The sequence below is a fragment of the Archocentrus centrarchus genome, chromosome 4 (assembly GCF_007364275.1).
Source record: "Archocentrus centrarchus isolate MPI-CPG fArcCen1 chromosome 4, fArcCen1, whole genome shotgun sequence".
Classification (NCBI taxonomy): Eukaryota; Metazoa; Chordata; class Actinopteri; order Cichliformes; family Cichlidae; genus Archocentrus; species Archocentrus centrarchus.
Genome location: NC_044349.1, coordinates 33,999,867 through 34,016,005, shown reverse-complemented (window position 1 = coordinate 34,016,005; position 16,139 = coordinate 33,999,867). Strand labels below are relative to the sequence as shown.

At 38.2% G+C, this 16,139-nt stretch overlaps 1 protein-coding gene across 2 annotated transcripts in view; it reads left to right on the top strand.

Annotated features, from left to right (window-relative positions):
• Window positions 1–15,809, top strand: part of arhgap39 (Rho GTPase activating protein 39) — a 113,018-nt gene extending 97,209 nt beyond the window's left edge. For both annotated transcript variants that reach the window (XM_030726540.1, XM_030726538.1), the window contains 5 exons: window positions 1,177–1,250; window positions 9,954–10,153; window positions 11,895–11,986; window positions 12,124–12,293; window positions 14,390–15,809. In XM_030726540.1, the coding sequence (XP_030582400.1) occupies window positions 1,177–1,250; window positions 9,954–10,153; window positions 11,895–11,986; window positions 12,124–12,293; window positions 14,390–14,584 (731 nt within the window). In that variant the 3' untranslated portion in view covers window positions 14,585–15,809. The remainder of the gene's footprint in view (window positions 1–1,176; window positions 1,251–9,953; window positions 10,154–11,894; window positions 11,987–12,123; window positions 12,294–14,389) is intronic.
• Window positions 15,810–16,139: the final 330 nt, after the last annotated feature.

Sequence of the window (16,139 nt, the reverse complement as noted above, 5' to 3'; positions counted from 1 at the left end):
TATGGTAAATGGTAAATGGACTAGTTCTTATATAGCGCTTTTCTACTCAGTATGAGCACTCAAAGCGCTTATACAACCTGTTTGCATTCACCCATGCACTCCCATTCATACAAGCACTTCCATTTTATGAAGCTAAGTGCTTTTAATTACCTAACATTCACTCACATTCATACTCCGACAGAACGGTCGGAGAGCAACTTGGGGTTAAGTATCTTGCCCAAGGATACATTGGCATGTAGCCCGGAGTAGCCAGGATTCGAACCGCTGACCTTCCGATCAGTAGGTGACCTGATTCTGAATGTATCACTTTCTCATAAAATTCCCTTAAAATTCTAAAGCCCATCTACATATACAGTGATTTGCTTGTGGTATTTGACTTGCATAGCTAACAGCTAGCCACTACAAAACAGTCCAGGATTTTGAGATATGCTCAGTTCACATTGCCAACAAACTTGTCATCACTAGAAGTCATTGAATTTCACTAACATTCAACTGTCGATAGTCACTACCCCACTTTTTCATGTAATTCGGATGTCATTAGCTAAATTACCCCTCACTGGTAAGTGTGTTTTTGAAAATAATTCCATTGTTAAACAAACATAATACTCGGTAACAAATTTCCACTTTTGTTTTGTCTTTTTCATTCAAGCTATGTTTTTATAGTTCTCTACATGTAAACAAATGAAAATATATCAGTTTGATCCCAAAACTTTGCTTTTGTGATTCAGACAATTCAGACAAATTTGTCATTTTCCAGTTACTAGTGGTTTTCATTTACATTTTGACATTTTTTCAAGATGTTTTCTCTTCAAAAATTGAAGATGAATTAAAAAATGTTAAATTAAAAGAAAAAATAACTATAACTAACATAATAGCTATTTGGGGGGAAAATCATTCTAAAATCCACAAAAGGAAAGCTTGGCAGGAATAATGGACATTTTCTATTGTTTTACAATAAAAAGAGTTAGAAAATAACACTTGCTTGTCAAGGAGAAAAATCGTATTACATAGTGTAATCAAATCTGCAAAATGGTAATCCAACACCAGTTAGTTGACATGATGACATGCTGCATCTCTACTGGTGGCAACGTTTGAATTTGTTGTCATGCCAAAGAATCAATTTAGGACAACAAAGGCAGTCTTCTGGTGTTGTTAATATGTTGTTTTTTTCTTAAGGGGTGCCCATTAGCAGTTATGCTAAATACTGCTACAGGAAACTGACAAAAGCTGCCCTCACCGGAGCCAAGAAGGTAAGCAGTGCCATCTCTGTCCTCATGTTTTTAATTTTCTACTGACATTATTTTCCTTAAACTATAAACGTCAGATTTAATAAGCAGAGTAAATTTGCAAGAAGAATTTACTGCCAAATTTATAGACATAAATGTAGAGACTTCATTTCAGTAATGCCTTTTACAGTCTACAGAGAACAACACAAACAAATGAATCAGGAACATCCAGACATGGTGTTCCTGTAATATGACAAACATAATCTTAAGCACAGGGTTTTTTTTGTCATGAAACAGAATAGAAGGCCAATGAGGGGCTGAGGAAATTTTTGTGGTAGCATTGGAGCGTTTAGTGGAGGAAATTACAGTGTCCAGCCTACTGGCAAAAGGGACATCTGGAATACCACAGAGGGCAAAATAAGCACAAAAGTAAATTGCTGGTTCTTCCTATCCACTTATACAGTAGAAATCGCCTAAGTCGGATTCAAATGGCCCATGGAATTTTATCCGACTTGTAGAAGATCCATCTTGTGTAAGTCGAATAAAATTCAATTCTTCAAAATTCTTTAAAATATCAGACAGAGTTTGGGGTCTAATTTCAAATTTCAAATGGCTTTCTGCTTCATCCCTGGATTTGCTTCTGCAAATGTTATAATCTCGTATTTTTACTCGTAAATGTGAGTTTGTAGCTTACACTTGACTCCTGCACTTGCCATAATTGTCTCTGGTGAAATTAACTGATTCGCCCAGTGCAGCCAATCCAGACATTACGTGACTGTATAGAGACTCAAGCGATGGATCGTAGATATTGGAATTGGGTGTAGCGGGAGTTGAGGAGGGCTTTAGCGTTAAACACATCCGACATTCAATTGGAAAGGAATTAAAATGGGACCAGATTCTTCATCTGAGGCAGGTAAAAATCTGACTTGTATGATCTGATTTAGGTGAAGATTTTTATCGGAAGTAATGTTAGGAAAAATTTGGACCTGCAGAAGCAGAAGCCATGTCTTTTACATTAACAATAAAGTAAAATGTATTGTACTCACAAATATACATAGATTGGGGTTTAATTATGTCTTCCAACAAAATGATGCATTCTTATAAACTTATAATTAATTAAAAATACATAGGAGCAGGCACTGGCTTGTGGAAACTGTCATGTTACGCCACCACCATACCACCATGGAGGCTGACACATCTCCATTCTCTTTTAAGTAGTGACCGGCCACATATGTAGTACATCAAAGGTGCAGGAGAAGTCGTAGACGTCTTTGTGCCATGGAAGCACATTTAAATTTGTACCTATACCTTCAGATTTAAGATATAAAGGTTCATATCTATGTTTTGGAGGTCCTCTTAAATCAAAGAAGTGAAAAATGCAAAGAAAATTAAAAAAAAAAAAATTTATTTATTCTCAGTATTGTCACAATCACTAATTGTCAGTAGATCAGACGTGTGATCCTCTGGAGAGCTGACAACAAGCCGGCTAAACAACAACAGCTGGTTTTTTTTCAACATTATCTTCATTGGGTTTTCAAAAATGCTTCCAATAATATACAGAAATAAGCATGCTCTCTCATCAAAGGAAACATCAAGGGCAACTAAATTATTGTCCAGTTTTCAACTTGCCTTTCCTTGCAAGTCAGGTACTTATAAGATATCTTAGAGCAGCATTTAAATGAAAGTACAGAATATATGAGAAAAGAGAATAAAATTAAATATATATATATTTTTTATTTTTTATTTTTTATTTTTTATTTTATTTTTTTTTTTAAAAGGTGGGTAAACCCCAAAACAAAACCAAAAAATCAGAAAGACACAAACCCAACAACCACAACAACAAAGGTTTCTCTATATTATCAAGGGTTAGCCCAAATTATCTCACTATTGTGTATGATTCAAAAAATACAAACTCGGATGTACAATTCTCACAGAATAAGGAAGTCCAGTATCCAAAGAAAACAGATTATTTTTAGAAAAGGATACTGCAGATGATCACTACTAACTACGCCTCATCCACCCCACTCCCCCCACCCGTCAAATCCACACGCTCTAAATATTCCATAAAAGGACCCCAAATGTTTTGAAATAGTGATAGTTTCCCCTTTATAGTGTAAGTAATCTTTTCCATGGGTAAAGTTGTGGAGATTTCATTAATCCAGTTAATGAATTTTGGTTTACTGGTGCTCTTCCATGAGAGTGCTATGACTCTTTTTGCAAGTAGTAAACATAAATCCATGGCAGTAATTATTTTTCTGGACATACGATGTCCATCAGGATATAGACCTAAAATGAACAGTTTAGGGTCAAGAGCTAAGTTTATACCTAGTATAATCTCTAAAGCTTGTTTAATTTCTCTCCAGAATTGTTTAATTTTATTGCATTTCCAGACACTGGGGAAGAACGTCCCCTTCTCCTCTCCAGATCTGTTACACCAGTCTGGGATGGCACCATTATACTTATTAAGCTTTTCTGGTGTCACATATGTCCTCATTAGCCAGTTATATTGCAGTACTTTGAGACGTGTATTATTAGTTTGTGTTTGTGCTTCAGCGCATGCCTCTTCCCAGTCCTCAGAGGATAAATTCTCCTGTAAATCTTCCTTCCAGGCTTTAAGTTTCCATAGAGAAGACTCGGAGGATCCCTCTGCTAACATGTTATATAATTATAAATAATTCTTTTCCCAAAGCAATCTTTCTTCATTTCCATTTCCAGAGTAGACAGTGGGGGAATTGACACACACTGATTTTGAGATGATCTGATAAAGTTTCTCACCTGTAGATATTTAAAATAATGTTTACCTGGGATATCATACCTGGCAATCAACTCTTCAAATGACATCAAAAACCCACCCTCTGATCCCATAAGATCTCCTATTGTCTTTAAACCTTTTTCAGCCCATTTCCTGAAACCAGGGTCTGCCCTGCCTGGAGGGAAGGATTGATTACCCCATATTGAGCTGTAGCGTGACAGAGAAGAAGATTCACCTAAATACCTCTTAACCTGATACCAAATTGAAATCATATTTCGGACTATAGGATTTTTTTGTCTTTTTTTTCAACTTTTTGACTGTTGTTGAGTATATTTACTGTGGGAGAGGGAGAGGGACAGACCAATTTTCAATATTCATCCAAGGTGGGAGAGACTTACCTGTAAAATAGTACATCATGGTCCTCAATTGAGCTGCCCAGTAGTTCCAAAGTGGATTGGGGCACCTGAGGCCTCCTCTATCATACGGAAGGTACAAAAGTCATAAACGTAGCCTCGGTCGCCTATTGTTACATAAGAAACGTCTGAACATATTCTTTAGGGATGGAAATAGATTGGCAGGAGGTGGCAGTGGGATATTCTGAAACAAATACAAAAGTTTGAGCATTATATTTAATTTAAGAATATTAATTCTTGCTATAAGTGATAAGGGCATGTAGTTCCATCTATCTATAGAGGAAGTAATTGAGTCTAGCATGGGGTTGTAATTAACCTCGACAATGTCATTTATACATGGTACTATCCTAATCCCCAAATAGTCTACCTTTTTGAATTGGAAAGGATTCCCGGCACTGTTTCTTTCTTCTGAGTTAAGTAACATTAATGAGGATTTATCTTTATTTACTTTATATCCTGATATCCTTCCAAATGTGTTTATTAGGTCTAACAAGGCTGGGATAGAATTTTCCAGTTTTTCCAAAAAGAGAATGACATCATCAGCAAATAAAGCAATTCTGTGTTCCTGTTGGCCTATTGTCAAACCAATTATGTTTTTATGGGACCACACCGCAATAGTAAATGGTTCTATTGTTAAAATAAATAGTAAGGGGGACAAGGGGCACCCCTGCCTACATCCTCATTTGATTTTAAATGAATTAGATATAACTTCATTTGTTAATATTTCAGCATGGGGCTGATTATATAAAAGTTTAACCCACTGACAGAAATTGTCCCCACAACCAAATCTTTTTAATATCTCGAATAGGTAGGGCCATTCCACTCTATCAAAGGCCTTTTCGGCATCCAATGATAGCAAAGCAGTGTCTGGTTTTTCTTCCAGATTGTAAATGATATCTAACACCCGACTCACATTATGAAATCCCTGTCTACCTACGATAAACACATTCTGGTCACTAGAAATTATGTCAGGTAATATTCTCTAGTCTTCGAGCCAAGATTTTGCAAAGTATCTTTAAATCCACATTAAGACGGCTTATTGGTCTTAGATTTCACATTTGTTGCAAGGTTTACCAGGTTTGGGCAACAAAGTTATCAGGGCTCCTCTTAATGAGGCAGGGAGAATTCCTTTTTCAAATGAGTCCAAGTACATGTCAAAGTACATAAATTTTTTATAAAGTTCTGTTGGCAGTCCATCTGGGCCTGGGGCTTTACTCGTTTTCAAGTGATCAATTGCTATAGATAAGATGCTATCATATTGATAGTCTTTTATTTTATGTCTCAAATTGGCAGAAATTAAAAAGTAATCAATACATGAATATGATTTATGTGTATTTTAATAACAGGAGTATTTTAAACCCTTGGGATTCATATCCCTCCAGATATCCATCAAATTAAGTTCCTTCATAAAGTGTTGAATTGTTTGTCTACTATTAGAATGAGAGTTGTCAATATCTGAGCTTCTATCCACCTAAAATCCCCTGCTATAATATAGCTACCAGACAGAGATGAAATTGTAAGAAAGAGATTTTGAAAAAACTTTGGGTCATCAATGTTTGGAGCATAAATATTTATCAGGTTTATTTTTTCTGTAATCAATGTGCCCTGTAGAAAATTATACCTCCCAGTCTTATCTTTAGTAACCCTTGTCACACTGAACAGTATACCGCTATTAACTAAAACTCTGTTATCTACAACATCTGTTTATAAGCTAACATCATGTCAGCTATTGTTAGGTTTGAGTGTCCTAAAAGAAATCACACTTTCCCTCTGATAAACTGTTTAATTACATTCTCACATTGTATGAGAGTTTATTCACTAGGCATCAGAGTCTCATGTTAGATCCACTTCACTAATGCTGGTGTCTCAGATTAACTGGTGACGGTCAAACAGATGTGCCATAGACTTGCTTTTCAGGACCCGCTACTGACAGTAAGAAGTGAAAGCGGTGAATATTTCATCTTTAAAATTGCTTCTTTTTTTTTTAACACAACAGTCTGCTGTCACTTTGTTGTTGATACAAAAAGAGCATGCCAGTTTATGCTAGTGATGCTACAACTCTAAAGAACTATCCAGGTGATGGTACTGGTGTTTGTTCATAATTTTGCAAAAATGAAACCATTTGGTAAATATTCTTGTCGTTATTATTCTTCCAAAACACTTTTATGTGATTTGCAAATAGTTAGTCCTACAACTACAGCATACACTTTATATTATCAGCACACTGAGTGGATGTTATTCTGCTCATGCTACGCTGTGTCAGAGTGTGACAATCCAACCAGATTAACCTGTGACACATCTGCACCTGGATTCATTCTGACCAGCTTTTAGTGGAACACTTTCTGTTTCATGTTCATCACATCAGACATGACCTCTGCAGCTGTCAGTGTTTTTATTTACTGCTGTCTTACAAATAAACTTTGATATAAATAAAATGGCATCACGTTTATTTTCACTTTACTATATTTGGGATGATTTTATAAATTTATTCAAAAAACAAAATGCAGTTGAATTTAACATGATGAATTTATTGATGTAATAAAATAATAATAAAATACAACTGTAGGTTGTAATAAAATATTAAAACCTACAGTTTTTTATGAAAAAGATATAACTTTGTTAGGGAATACATTTATTTGTTTTCAGGTATGTGTACTTGAGTATTTTTTGGCAACTTTGTTCTTTTTCTCCCTAAATTTTAACACAAACATCTTGACTTTCTGCTCCTTACATTTTCAAAACAGGCTCGCTACTTTAGGTTTAATAATCTGAGGTGAATTAATTGCTGTTTCACCTCACCTCCTTGCACACATTCCCAACAACAAACTGATTTCAACAATAACAAATAAAAGACAATCCTATTGGTGTATTCATCATGAGTGTTTACCACACAAGACTAACATAGAGAAGCAATAAATAAATTAACTGCGCTATGCGTGGGAGTCACGGAGCGCACAAACGTGCGTACTACAATCGTTATAGTAGTAGTAGTAGTAGTAGTAGTAGTATAGTGATGCTATATTATATTGTGACACACCATTCAAATCTGACATTCCATTTGGTGCTTAGTTGAACTGTCAAATTCATGACTGGCAATGGCAATTTTTTTTATATCACACATTTCATTATATGTAAACTCAATGTGCTTAACATAGGTAAAGATAAATAAAAACCTGTGTAGGTTTTACGATACCTTAAGGCAGTGAAAAACAAAACAACACCTATTAAAGTTAAGCCTTTGTGAATAAAAAGGTTTTGAGTCTGGTTTTGAATGCATGCACAGATGTAATTGATCTCAGGTCAACAGGCAGCTTGTTCCAAAGAACAGGACCACAGTAACTGAACGCACCCTCAGCACACTTATATCTAATTTCAGGAACAGTTCAAATATCTGCTCCTGCTTTGTAAACTTATAGAGGGATTTTAAAGGTTTGGCAAAATGATGCCAAAGTTCCTGTTTCAGAGACAGGGATGATAAATACTGTATGAACAAATTTTTGGTCTCTAACTGTTTAGACCAACAATAAGTATTTTTGTCTTGTCTCTGTTCAGTTCAGTTCAATTTTATTTATACAGCACCAAATCACAACAACACTACCTTATAATACACAGCGCCTTGAGGCAAAGACTACAATAATACAGAACAAAGTTCTAAAAAGTTTTGAGACATCCAGCTTTTAATGTCACGAACACAGCTCATTAGTTTGTGAACAAAAGTTAGATCATCAGAGGAAGATGATGAGTACAGGTGTGTGTCTGCTTAAGAATGGTAGGATATAGTATGATTCTTTATGATAGTACCAAGCAGGAGCATGTACAAATGTGGAATTTGTATAAAATATGTGTATGCACCCAGAAAATCCACACAAATACAGGCAGAACATGCTAACGCCAAACAGAATGAATCTCAGCTTAGGTTGATTTAAACCCAAGACCTTTTTGCTGTGAGGCAGAAGTGCTAACCATTGCACTGCCCAGTCTGAAGATATGCAGTCAGTGGGGTAAGGTTAACTGGTGATTCTAAATGATATGATCGGTGACAGTACGATGTTAATATGACATGACATTCAGTTAGCTTTGCTCAACAATAGCTGGCAGAAATGTTCTTCAAGGAGCTACTCTTTACTTTTATACTGTGAGTAATTGTTTACTTTTTCACTTTTACCTGAATAAAGAAGTTGAATAAGTGCTTCAGCTTTTACAACAGCCTTTTAAAAAAATATACTTGAGTGAAAAACATGTACTTTTGCCACCTGTGATGAGAGGAATATACAGAAATATAAATCTCCAGTTTAATAGTTGTATTAACATAATCTGTGTATGCTGCAGTCATAGGGGCTGATCATTCGAGAATCACATAAAAGTGTTTGGGAAGAATAATAACAGCAACAAGAATATTTACCAAACAGTCTAATGTTGGCAAAATTATGAACATGCATCAGCTTAGTCTTTAGCTTTGTAGCATCACCAGGTAAACTTGCATACTCTTTCAATGCAAAAGCAGACTGCTGTGTCATGTTTAAAAACAACAATAAAGAAATAGATTTTAAAAAATATGTTCACTGCATTTATTCCGTGGTTTATTGGTAGCGGCTATGAAAAGCAACTCTGCAATGCATCTGTTTGACTAACAGCAACTAACAACAGCTAAAACAGGCTAACAGCAGCAATAACAGCAATTCGTACCCATAGAAAAGTTCAGGATATCCTCAACAGCTCACCTCAGTATTGCTATCAATACTGTGCTCAAAAGTGGGTTCTCAGACGGGGTTCTCAAAGTTTTGATGACTAAGTGACAATTTAGGGGGCCAGTATGGGGAAAAATGCACCCATCAAACAAAAAAATTCCAAAACAAATATCTGAGCAGTCTACCACAGGCAGTAGTTGCAGTAGTCACCCTGCTCAGGTTTGCTATTTTTATGTGCAAATTATGTTGGTAATTATGATATTTTGTGCTTATATATAGTTTTAGAACTATTTCTGAGGTGGATCTTATGTTTCTTCATACCAACCATATCTGGTCCTACCTATTATGTACTAATATCACCAATACTTCACTATCTTAGTATGACTTGGACTGTGATTGACTGAAATATGCAGTAGTTTGTACAGGAGTGGAACCTGTTAACTCTATATAATAGTGCCCACAGTTTTAAGGATACATGTCAAAAAAGTATCTTGCATGCCTGTATGTGAAAATGTATAGGCAGACAGCAGCTTGGCTCAGAGCCTGTAGCATGTAAATGGTAAATGGATTTATGTAGCGCTTTTCTACTCTAGCTGAGCACTAGAGTAGAGCTTTATACAACAATGTAGTGCCAGAATCTCAGCAGGACATTATCAGAGATGATCTGTCATTTTTAGGACTCCACAGTGTGGGCAGGTTTAACCTTCTAACCTTGAACAGCACATTAACGAGCTATGTGACTGTGAATGGACCTGCGTTTCACTGCCAGGAGTGAGAGGATAGGATTCTCCTCCCACTCCTTCAAGTACTAAAACTGCTCTTCAGCTGCTCTGAATTAAGTTATCTCTGTGTGTGTTTCTCTTACTCTTTTCAGGGCTTGCAGAAACCCTGCATAGAGGAGATCAAGCATGCCAGGAATGCCATCTTCAATCCCTCCATGTTTGGCTCTTCCCTTGAGGAGGTAATGGCACTCCAGAAGGAGCGGTATCCAGATCGCCAATTGCCCTGGGTGCAGACTCGCCTCTCTGAAGAAGTTCTGGGTCTCAATGGAGACCAGACAGAGGGCATTTTTAGGTGAGTGAGGAAGGCAGCAGATGGGACTGTGAATAGTAGGCAGAGGACTGCCAGGGTCAGCGGTGGCTGACCATGTATAGTGTGCAGAGGTGAGGATCCAAATGCAAGACACAAGTTTGCAAGTTTATCTCAGTTTAAGTGAGATAAACTTAAACTGAGCCAGTTTATTGTGGGCTGAAAAATGCAACAAAACAGCAAACCATAAGAGAGAACTGAGGAATCCAACTAAGCATAACACTAGGAGACAAACTAGAACTAAGTGCTGGGCAGATAAACAGATGACCTGACAAAGAACGAGGGGAGGCTGAGACAATAAATACACAGGAGGGTGATTAGGGAAGTGAAGACAGATGGGGGAGAACAGGTGAACAGAATGACACTAATGAGACAAGGGGAAGCAAACCTGAACACAAAACACACAGAACTAAGGACTGACAAAATAAAACAGGAAGTGAGATACCTGAACAGGTACAGACATGGGCTAAACACAAGAGACTCCACACAAGAGGAAGGTACACTGAGGGAGGAAAAAATTCTAAAGCAGCGGTAACTAGGACTAACTTAAGTACACTAAAGAGAAACAGATGAAAACATTAAACAAACCAGGGGTCACTAATAATAACAAAATAACTAAACAAAAGCACCGAGAATCAAGAGCACAAGTAAATATACGATGTCGTGGAAAACAGGGCCTAAGTATCTTGGGCGTCTTGTTCACGGGTGATGTGAGAAGGGAGCAGGAGATGGACAGACAGATCGGGGGCTGCAGCTGCAGTGATGCAGATGCTACAGAAGCCATTGTGTTAGAGAGAGAGCTGAGCATAAAAGCGAAGTTGTCGATTTACCGGTTGATCTACAGTCCTACCCTCACCAATGAAATTGCAGATACAAGCGTCAGAAACTAGCTTCCTCCATAGGGGCTCAGAGTAGAGCCACTACTCTTCAAAGGAACTACTTGAAGTGGTTCAGGCATCTGACTAGGATGCCTCCTGGGCAAGGTGTTCCGAGCATGTCTTACCAGGAGGAGATCCTGGGGCTGGGTTTCTCTGCTTATGCTACTGCCCACGCAATCTGGCCCCAGATAAGCGGAAGAAAACAGATGGATGGAGAAAGTTAATGTTTTACAGACATTAAGTACTGTTAAGCATTTAATTACTATTTAATGGGTCACTCCAATCAGTCAAACTGAAAACGATAATGCTGGACCATTCAGAATGAGATTTTTTTTTTTAGCACAATAACTTTTGTGTCTGTAATAGAGCAAAATCTTACCTTTATACTATGAAGATTTTCTGGGTTACACAGGCCCTCAAAATACATTGGTGTATTTGGTGCTTTTTGAGTTGCATTATTTTTGCCAGCATTTTTGATCCCTTATAACTTATTAATAACAGGAGCTCACAGTGGAAATTTTCAGAGCTGAAAACACATGATTTAAATGGCATCATTTATCATTTAAAATACTATTTCAGTTCAGTGTTTTTAAAGTGAATGAACTCATATTTTGGAGATGTCCAGAATGTATTTGTATGATGGTTGTTGAAAGTCTTGGTGAGCATGGATGTGTTTGGCAAATTGTGTGTGTTTTTATTTGCATTCAGCAGTCTACCTGTGAAATGAAGCTGTTGTACAAGCCTAGTGTTTCTGGTCCTTACACTGTCATCTTTATACACAACTGTTTAGCATGGCACAGAGAGGATGAAGGCCTAAGTGTAACTGTTCTGTGACCTTTGATCTCCAGGGTACCAGGGGACATAGATGAAGTCAATGCCCTCAAGCTGCAAGTGGATCAATGGAAAATCCCCACAGGACTGGAGGACCCACACATTCCTGGTACACATACACACTGTTGGACAGTGCTGCGCCCAGAGATGATGCACCTGCAGAAATATGACATGTTCAAATGGCTGTCATTCCTGAATAGTCTCCTTCCTAGAAGTCTCACTTGGTGTCCTGCTCTGTGTCTACAGCCTCTCTGCTGAAACTCTGGTACAGGGAACTGGAAGAACCACTCATCCCTCATGAGTTTTATGATGAGTGTATCACTCACTACGACAACCCAGAGGCAGCTGTCAGTGTGGTGCTGGGCCTGCCACACATCAACAAACTGGTGCTCTGCTACCTCATCCGATTCCTACAGGTAACATAAACATGTACAGGTTAGCACAGCTACAAATCCAATGCCAAAAACATTTGGATGCTGTGTAGAATGTAAATGCAAAAAAGAATGCAAAGATTTGAGAATTTGATAAACCCATATTTTATTTACAATAGAACATAAAACACAAATGATTAAACAAATGATTAAATCAAATGATTAAACTGACAGAGTTTACTATTTCAAGAAAAATATTAGTTTGTTTTGAATGTGGTGGCAACAACGCATCTCAAAAATGTTGGGACAGAAGTAACAAAAGACTGGAAAAGTAAGTGCTACTAAAAATAAACAGGTGGAGGAACATTTGCAACTAATTAGGTTAACTGGTCAGTATCATGATTGGGTATAAAACATACATGATAGAGTCAGAAGGAAAGACGTGCAGAGGTTCACCAGTCTGCAAAATCTGGATCAATCTGTGCAGAAAGGACAAGGCTCAAAATCAAGATTGGCTGCCCTTGATCTTTGGCACTGCACTAAAACCAGGTATGATTCTGTCATGGAAATCACTGAATGGGCTAACCCTAACCCTTACCAAGGTGGAAGCTCATTTCCACTTTTTGTATCCATAATCTCATTCTTTCAGTTACTACTCAGACCTTGTGATTGGAGTAGTGAGAGTAGGAATATACAGCTTCAATTTTATGCTCAGCTCTCTCTTCACCACCTCAATTCGGTTTAGCATCACTGCAGACACAGTACCAATCCATCTGTCAGTCTCCTGCTCCACTCTCCTGTCACTCATGAACAAGACCCAGAGATACTTAAAATCCTCCACCTGGGGCAGTAAATCATTCCCGTTCTAGTGTGGGCACTCCACCCTTGTCTGATTGAGGGCCATGAACTTGGACTTTGAGGTGCTAATTCTCATCTCAGCCGTGTCAGACTGAACCTCTCTTTGCCCTTTGGCTACTCCTAGAAACTCTGCCCATAAGAATTATGAACAGAATCAGGCAGCCCTGGCAAAGCTCTGGCAATGGCTGTACAAGGACTGAATAACCCGCAGCAACAAGTCCAATACCTCATACTCCCAAAGTACCTCCCACAGGACACTTCAAGTGATGTGGTCAAATACCCTCACCAAGTCCCCAGATTCTGCTTCTGCTACAGAAGGCATGTCAGTGTTTTTGTCTTGTCTACTGTCAGGGCCACACTCTACTTGGCCTGCCGCTACCTGTCGGCTGCCTCCAGAGTCCCACAGAGATCTATGTCACCACAAGACAGTGATCAACTCTACTCTACAACTCTACTTCTCTCTTCGCTCGAGTATCTACAACATACGGCCAAAGAGATCTGACAATACGATAAAAAAAAAATGATCATGAGCCTTTGGCCTAGGGTGTCCTTGTGCCATGTGCACTTATGGACATCCTTATGTTCAAACATTATGCTCGTTAATATACTGTCGTTAGCAACAGAACACCACTCGGGTTCAAGGTCAGGCTGGCCATTAATCCCACACTCTCCAGGTCACATTGTGAAGTACCCCAGGTGGGGACATTCCAGCACCCCATTCAGGGACCCCAAGAAGGCCAAGGGTACACCAAACAGTTGTTTGGCGCAGGAGAATGACCATCTGTAATGATTGCATATTTCAAAGCCAGCACTGTTTTTTCTGAATGCAGTATAAGGTTTCTGAGCCACATACTGTATGCTGCCATCTACATGATGTTTTGGTGATTTCAATTCTGCACATATTACCACTGTATGGCTTTGTAGTAAAAGATGTGCTAAAACTGTCTGTCTGTTAATGCTGAAAACATTTAGTTAATTTTAACAAAAAATACAAAAAACGAGGCCTTGAATTATTGAGCAAACATGAAAACATTTGACTTTCAAAAAGTACAGCAGTCGGTCTCCTCAGCTCCTAACACATTGGAAGCTGCAGTACGGTGGGAAACACTGTCCCAACTTTTTTATAACATGTTGCTCCATTAAATTCATTATTAGATATGAGCTTTCCAAAAACACAAAACATTATCTTTTTCCAACACTGTATTACTATGCCTGTCAAATCTTCATAGTATGCTTAAGACCTCAAAATGTAATTGAGTGAACAGATTTCCATGTGTGTCTAGGTATTTGCCCAGCCTGCCAATGTGGCCATCACCAAGATGGATGTGAACAACCTAGCCATGGTTATGGCTCCCAATTGTCTGCGATGCCAGTCTGATGACCCCAGGGTGATCTTTGAGAATACCCGCAAGGAGATGTCCTTCATCCGGGTGCTCATCCAGCGGCTAGACACCAGTTTCATGGATGGAATCCTATAGCCCCCAGCTGCACACATTTACTCTCCATACTTTACCCCCTGCTTCCTCTGCGCTCCCTTTAACCTGCTCTTTCACACTACCTTGCACAGTCGCCCAGCACAGGAATATCAGACACACATTGCTGCTGAATGTTGTATCTCCAACATGTTTACTTTCTTAAAAGTAACAGAAACGGCCTTGATTTGAGTTACTCCACTCAGTATTTTCAGTTGAACCAGCTATTTTTGTTTCTCCAGATGTAACTGACATTTGTAGTTGATATTAGCGATGAGGTTTTCACATGACAATACTGTGTGTGCCTTCACATACATTTCTACATTATAGACAGAGTATAGGAATAGGATTCATTTTATTTTGGTTTTATTTTAAAGCCAGTTGTACTCTTTGTTGTACATTCCATAATGTTTCTCTTTATTTTCTCCTACTTCAACATACACTTTCATAACAGTGTCCACTTTCTGCCTTCTCTCAACAGTTATAGAGCAGTATAGATCACCTGTATCAAGATCAGGCCAAGTTGTGGCAGTTGAAAACATTTTGAAGGTTGTTTGCTGATGTTCTTTTCAGCCTGTCTGTAGGGCAGAAAGCTATTTTGGATCCTGCCTCAAGATGGCACACTTGTGCTATAAGAAAAACAATCATACACACTTTAAACATGTATGACAGGTCCTTCTGGCTAACTGGACGTTTGGTGAAGAGAACATGAACACTAGATCACAGAGCTCATGTTATGTTTTCGATATGACAGAGTAGGGTGCTCTACTCTGACTGCTACAATTGTTAGTACATTCTATACATATGAGGTAGATATACTACGTCATGAAAAAAAATCGGCTGTTTACGTGGCTCACTGTTTAGCAAGTTATTTCACACATGCAGATCCCAAAAAGTCTGGAATTCCCTCAAAAGAGATGTTTTACACCTGAATTACTGTCTGCAAACTCAGACGACAGTGTACTGTGAACTTGCAGGCCACAATGGGTAAGATGTGTGGGTAAATCTCTGTGTATTAAGGTGAAACAGTACAGACAAATACGGAGAACATTTTCATCGCCACAATCAATTATTTTTTTCTTCTGCAAAACTGTCTCATTCACCATGTTTTTAGGAATGAAATAGTCTGTAAACGGCTCTGAATAATACATACAAAGCCTTCTATCTGTAAAAAAATTTAAGAATAAAAACTTAAGAATAAAACACTTTGGTATATGGGAGTGCTATTGGAGGAAAAACATCCCACTATCATAAAATTCCATTAATTTTCAGGTGAAATCACAATTTATGATTAGAGATCTGCATTTCTGTAGTTTTTAATCTATATCTATGTTTGTACATCATGCAGATACACCTCACTCTCCTCATATATTATACTACACACACACACACATAACTTACAGCCATACCACCCTTAGCATGCCCAACCTTGCCTCATCTCGGAAGCTAAGCAGGGTTGGGATAGGAGACCACCATCACTGGGAATACTGTGTAGTGTTGGGGTGGCTGAGGTTCAGGTGGTAGAGCAAATGGTTTGGCACATGGACAGGAGGAGCTGGAA